Below are 5,119 nucleotides of genomic sequence, written 5' to 3' on the forward strand. Positions count from 1 at the left end.
CCCAACAACTACAAAGACATCTATTATTCTGAGAAACCTAACTACTAATAATGCCTTTAGTACAGAGCCTGCTGTATGTCACATGCACATCAAGGCACAGCAAAGTTCTTCTTTTACTCCAAGACACTATACACCAAACACAAGGTTATCTGTGTCTGAAAGGATAAGGTTGCACCCAACTTCGAAAAAAAAAAAAAAAAAGAATTTCACATTTTAACATTAAACACTTGAGCTTTGACATCAACGAGCTCCATGCCGCACATGCAAGCTCAGGCTGACTCCTGAAACCTAGATACGCATGAGTCACGTTCTGTGTTCAGAACGTTAGAGATAACCGTGAAGGTAGACACCCTGCTCCGATAAAGCCAAAATAAAGCAAAATTAGAAGAGCACTTCCCTTTGTTATTAGCTGCTGAATAGATTGATCCCTACATCTGTATTTACGAAGCCGGCGGTGAAGCAGATGAGGCACGAAGGGCATCCCCACCCCTGCGTGCCGGGGCAGACATGGTGAAGCCGGTTCATCCGCGCACCAAGGGCCCTTTCGGTCACGAGTGCCGGAGCTCCAGGCCCCTCCGGGGGTGCAGGAGAAGCGCCGAGACACGCAGCCCGGGGCCTGCGCTTCCCCCCGCCCCCCCAGCACTCACGCACTCACACACACGCGTGCCGCCCAGGCCCAGGCCAGGCCCGCAGAGCGACGGCGGCCCCAGGCCGCAAGAGTCTGGGGCCGGGGGCCTGCGGGCAGGGCCGAGCCGAACGGGGGTGGGGGGCGCCGCGTTACCTCGGCGTGGCGGCTCCGAAAGAAAAGCCCCCGCCCCCGCCTCCTCCTCCTGCCCCGGCGGCGGCGGCCGCCGCGGAGCCCAGGGTCCCCGCGCCGAAGGAGAAGCCCGCAGACATGGCGGCAGCGGCGGGAACGGCCGGAGAGCGGGGCTGGGAGACGGCAGCGGGCCCCAGCGGCGGAGGCTGGGGGAGGCCGGGGAGGGCGGTGGAAGCGGCGGCCTCCTCAGGGTCAGCGGCTGCGGCCTCCTCAGCGCCGCATCGCGCCCGGCGCCTACTTCGAACCGAGCGGCAGCAGCGAGCGCGCGGACACCAGCCACGCTCCCTACGCGCGCCCGCCGCAACGCACCACGGGACGGCGCCGCCGCACCGCCCGCCGGCCCTTAAAGCGACAGTAACGTGCGGGGCGGCGGCGGCCGCCCGCCCCGGCCCCTGGCGGGTACAGCCTCCTTCGGCCGAGGATGTCCCGCTCTGGAGGGGCCCAGGCACCCCAGAGCCCCAGTCTGAAAGGTGGAACCACCCGCGGCTGAGGACCAGGGGAGGCCGCCGCCCCCTGTGGGCACACGACGCCCGGTAGCTTTTCCGATCCCGCCCTTGCCAGGTGTCACACCTGCCGCAGCCGGGCAGGGCCGGAGGGGTTGGGGGCCCCCGCACAGTCCTCACAAAGAGGTGAAGAAGATAAAGGAGATCCTTTCTCGGCAAGACACCCGGCGGGAGCCAGCCTCCCCCGGCAGCCCTGCATCTAGTCGATCATCTACCTCCATCTAGTCGAGCATTGACCTGCAGCCTTTCCGAAGGCTTTGTGATGCCCGCCCTGTTGGTCCCAAAACCTGCTTCGCTGCCATGCTGCAGCGGCCTTGCACGGCTGCTGGGGCTCCCCACGGCTCTTGAGGGGCAGACAGGCCAGGCTGTGATACCTCAAAGGTTACCTCCAGGTGACCAGCCAGGAAGCTGGAAATCAGCTCAAAATCCAACTCAAATTCCATGAAAACCCCAAAGCCCACTGTCACGGTTTAGCTCCAGTCGGCAACCAAGCACCACACAGCCGCTCGCTCACCCTTCCCCTGGTGGGATGGGGGAAGGAATTGGAAGAGCAAAAGTAAGAAAACTCGTGGGTTGAGATAAGAACAGTTTAATAATTGGGAAAAAGAAGAAAAAAAAAATTGTAATGAAAAGGAAAACAACAAGAGAGCAAGAGAGGAACAAAACCCAGGAAAAAAACAAGTGACGCAACTGCTTACCACCCACTGACTGACACCCAGCCCGTCCCCGAGCAGCGATCACTGCCCCCTGGTCAACTCCTCCCAGTTTATATACTGAGCATGGCATCATATGGTATGGAATAGCCCTTTGGCCAGTTTGGCTGTGCCCCCTCCCAGCTTCTTGTGCGCCTGGCAGAGCACGGGAAGCTGAAAAGTCCTTGACTAGTGTAAGCACTCCTTAGCAACAACTAAAATATCAGTGTGTTACCAACATTATTCTCATACTAAAATCCAAAACTCAGCACTATACCAGCTACTAGGAAGAAAATTGACTCTGTCCCAGCCAAAACCAGGACACCCACTTAATTTCCAGCTGAACCTGGGCTCACAGCCAGCACAGTCCTCTCCAAGGACCCATCATTTTTTAATGCCGTTGTACAAACTACAGCACCTGAACATCACAAACTCAATTAGTAATTACTGCCCGCGTTTACTGCACAAATTACCGCTCATGTTTTCCCTACCAGGCTGTACTTCACACACGTGGGCCAGACGGCACTGCGTGAAGCTGCGTGAACGGTTCCATCCCTGCCCTGTCTGGTCGCTGGATCACGATGCATCTTTCATACGAAGCTGTGGAACTGTAAGAAGCCACTGTTGAAATGCAGGGGAGTTTCTCAGCATACCCTACACACCACATTTGCTCAGGAAAAGGCATTACTAGAGTTTTCTTTTAAATCTACCTGATAGCCTAGATGAATCATAGTGCTATGAAAGGTTTTATATGATTACCTCCAGTTACTCAAAGCATCCTAAACGTTGCAAATACCTCTGTGTTCTGCTGCTCAGTGCTGTGGCTGCTGAAGACTATGGATGGCTGACATATCATTTACTGAAAAGATCTTTGAGATTATTTATGGGTGACTGGATTGCTGTCCTTAACACAAGGCAGAGCTTCAGACATATAGTTAAATGTAATTTGTGATTTTTAGTCCATGTTTACTTACATATTGCATGCACATGCCTATATTTGAACATCTTAAAAAAATGAAAGCCCCAAAACTGTGAAAATTTTAAATGGCATGTATAGAGTGATTTCTATCAAGTCATTTGTCAACAAGTTCTTCTGATCCAACAGGCCACAAAGTGACAAGATATACTGGCGTAACAGGAAAACAGGACTTGTCAAGGAAAGAGTGATGCCTTCGTAGTATGATTTTAATAACTCATGATGGTCTATGAATGTCACCACTTGAAAACTTTAAGTTCAAGACCATGAAGTCTGCATGTTAGTAAAAGAGGTTAATTTTTTATAAAAACTGTCCTACTGAACCATTTCTAATTTCAATAATAGTCATGAAAACAGCAAGACTTATATAGCCCATTCTGCAACCTTTAAGCTAAGTTTTATCACGACTCTGAACTACTGTGCAGCACACGCAAGATTTTTGTGCACTAGCACCCACACAACTACAATATGGATGAGTCACTGCATGTGCAGCTTGTTACTTCGTTCTTGTACAGCCTAAAACTCTAAACCCCCAACACACTTTTACCAGCAAGTTCTTACTTCAGTAAGGCCTTTGACACTATTTCCTGTAAGATCTCCACAGAGAAGCTGTCGATGTACAGGCTGGAGGAGCAGCGAGGTGGACTGAAACCTGGCTGAATGGCTGGGCCCACAGGGAGGTGATCAGTGGCACAAAGTCTAGTTGGAGGCCAGTAGTGACCCAGGGGTCAATACTGGGTCCAGTCCTGTTTAACATCTTCATTAATGACCTGGATGATGGGGCAGTTTACCCTCAGCACGTTTGCTAATGACACCAAACTGGGCGGAGTGGCTGATACGCCAGTGTCATGCTGCCATCCAGAGGGACCTTGACAGGATGAAGAAATGGGTTGACAGGAACCTCATGAAGTTCAACAAGAAGTACAAAGTCCTGCACCTGGGGAGGAACAATCCCAGGCACCAGTATATGCTGGGGGCCAACTAGCCAGAAAGCAGCTTGTCCAAAAAGGACCTGGGGGTCCTGGTGGACACGAAGTTGAACATGAGCCAGCAGTGGGCCCTTGCCACAAAGAAGGCAAATGGCATCCCAGGCTGCATTAGGTAAAGTATTGCCAGCAGGTCAAGGGAGGTGATCCTTCCCCTCTACTCAGCACCGGTGAGGCCACACCTTTGCATACTTGACTGGAGCAAGTATTTTCTCCTGTGAGGAAAGGCTGAGAGAGTTGGGACTGTTCAGCCAAGAGAAGAGAAGGCTCAGGGGGATCTTATCAATGAATACCTGAAGGAAGGGTGCAAAGAGGATGGAGCCAGAGTCTTCCCAGTGGAAAGCTTCCTGTCACCCAGTAAGAGGACATGAGGCAATGGGTACCAACTGAAACACAGGAGGCTCCGCCTGAACATCAGGAAACACTTTTTTACTGTTGAGAGTGCCCAAGCACTTAACAGGTTGCCCAGGGGTGGTGGTCTCCATCCTTGGTGATATTCAAAAGCTTCCTGGACATGGTCCTGAGCAACTGGCTCTGGGTGGCCCTGCTTAATTAAGCAGGGGGATTGGACTAGATACTTCCAGAGGTTCCCTCCCACCTCAACCCCTCTGTGATACTACAACAAAAAGGACCATCTTCCAGAAATTTCCTCATTCACGCGACTCTGGAAGACCGAAACTCTCCGTGCCATGAACAGAGGCCTGGGTAACCAGGGGATGGCTTTTGTTTTCCGCACGCCTACTGCCAACCACCGCGGGGCCCAGGACAGCTCTCTCCTCAGGGCCAGCTGCCAGGCAAGTTTTCACGGACAGCACTGAGCTCCGTGATTCCCAGCACAGCAACCACAGCCCCGTCCTCCCCCCCGAACCTCACAGAGAATCCCGGGGGCACTGCAGGACACAGCGTGGCCCGGTCCGTATCCGTACCCCTCCCGCCGGTCCCCACCGCCGCAGCCCGGCACCTCAGCCCGCCCGCAGCCATCGCCCGCCCCGGGCACGGCACCGCCTCCCTGCGAGAGCGCCTGCGCGCCCGACTGCGCATGCGCGCTTCCCGCAGTGCGGCGGAGACGTAGTGTTCCCCGCCCGCCGCGAGGGGGCGCTGCAGGGAGTCAGCTCCGGCTTTGCCCCGCCCCAGCTGCTGTCCCG

General features: G+C 54.3%; 1 protein-coding gene across 3 annotated transcripts in view; it reads right to left on the reverse strand.

The window, feature by feature from the left end:
- NUP58 (nucleoporin 58) overlaps positions 1–1,125 on the reverse strand; it is a 38,514-nt gene extending 37,389 nt beyond the window's left edge. For all 3 annotated transcript variants that reach the window (XR_012773806.1, XM_075490880.1, XM_075490879.1), the window contains exon 1: positions 782–1,125. Coding sequence is in view for 2 of the 3 variants with exons in the window: in XM_075490880.1 (XP_075346995.1) it covers positions 782–897 (116 nt within the window). In the remaining variant the exon portion in view is untranslated. The remainder of the gene's footprint in view (positions 1–781) is intronic.
- Positions 1,126–5,119: the final 3,994 nt, after the last annotated feature.

Source organism: Mycteria americana, chromosome 1 (genome assembly GCF_035582795.1).
Source record: "Mycteria americana isolate JAX WOST 10 ecotype Jacksonville Zoo and Gardens chromosome 1, USCA_MyAme_1.0, whole genome shotgun sequence".
Classification (NCBI taxonomy): domain Eukaryota; kingdom Metazoa; phylum Chordata; class Aves; order Ciconiiformes; family Ciconiidae; genus Mycteria; species Mycteria americana.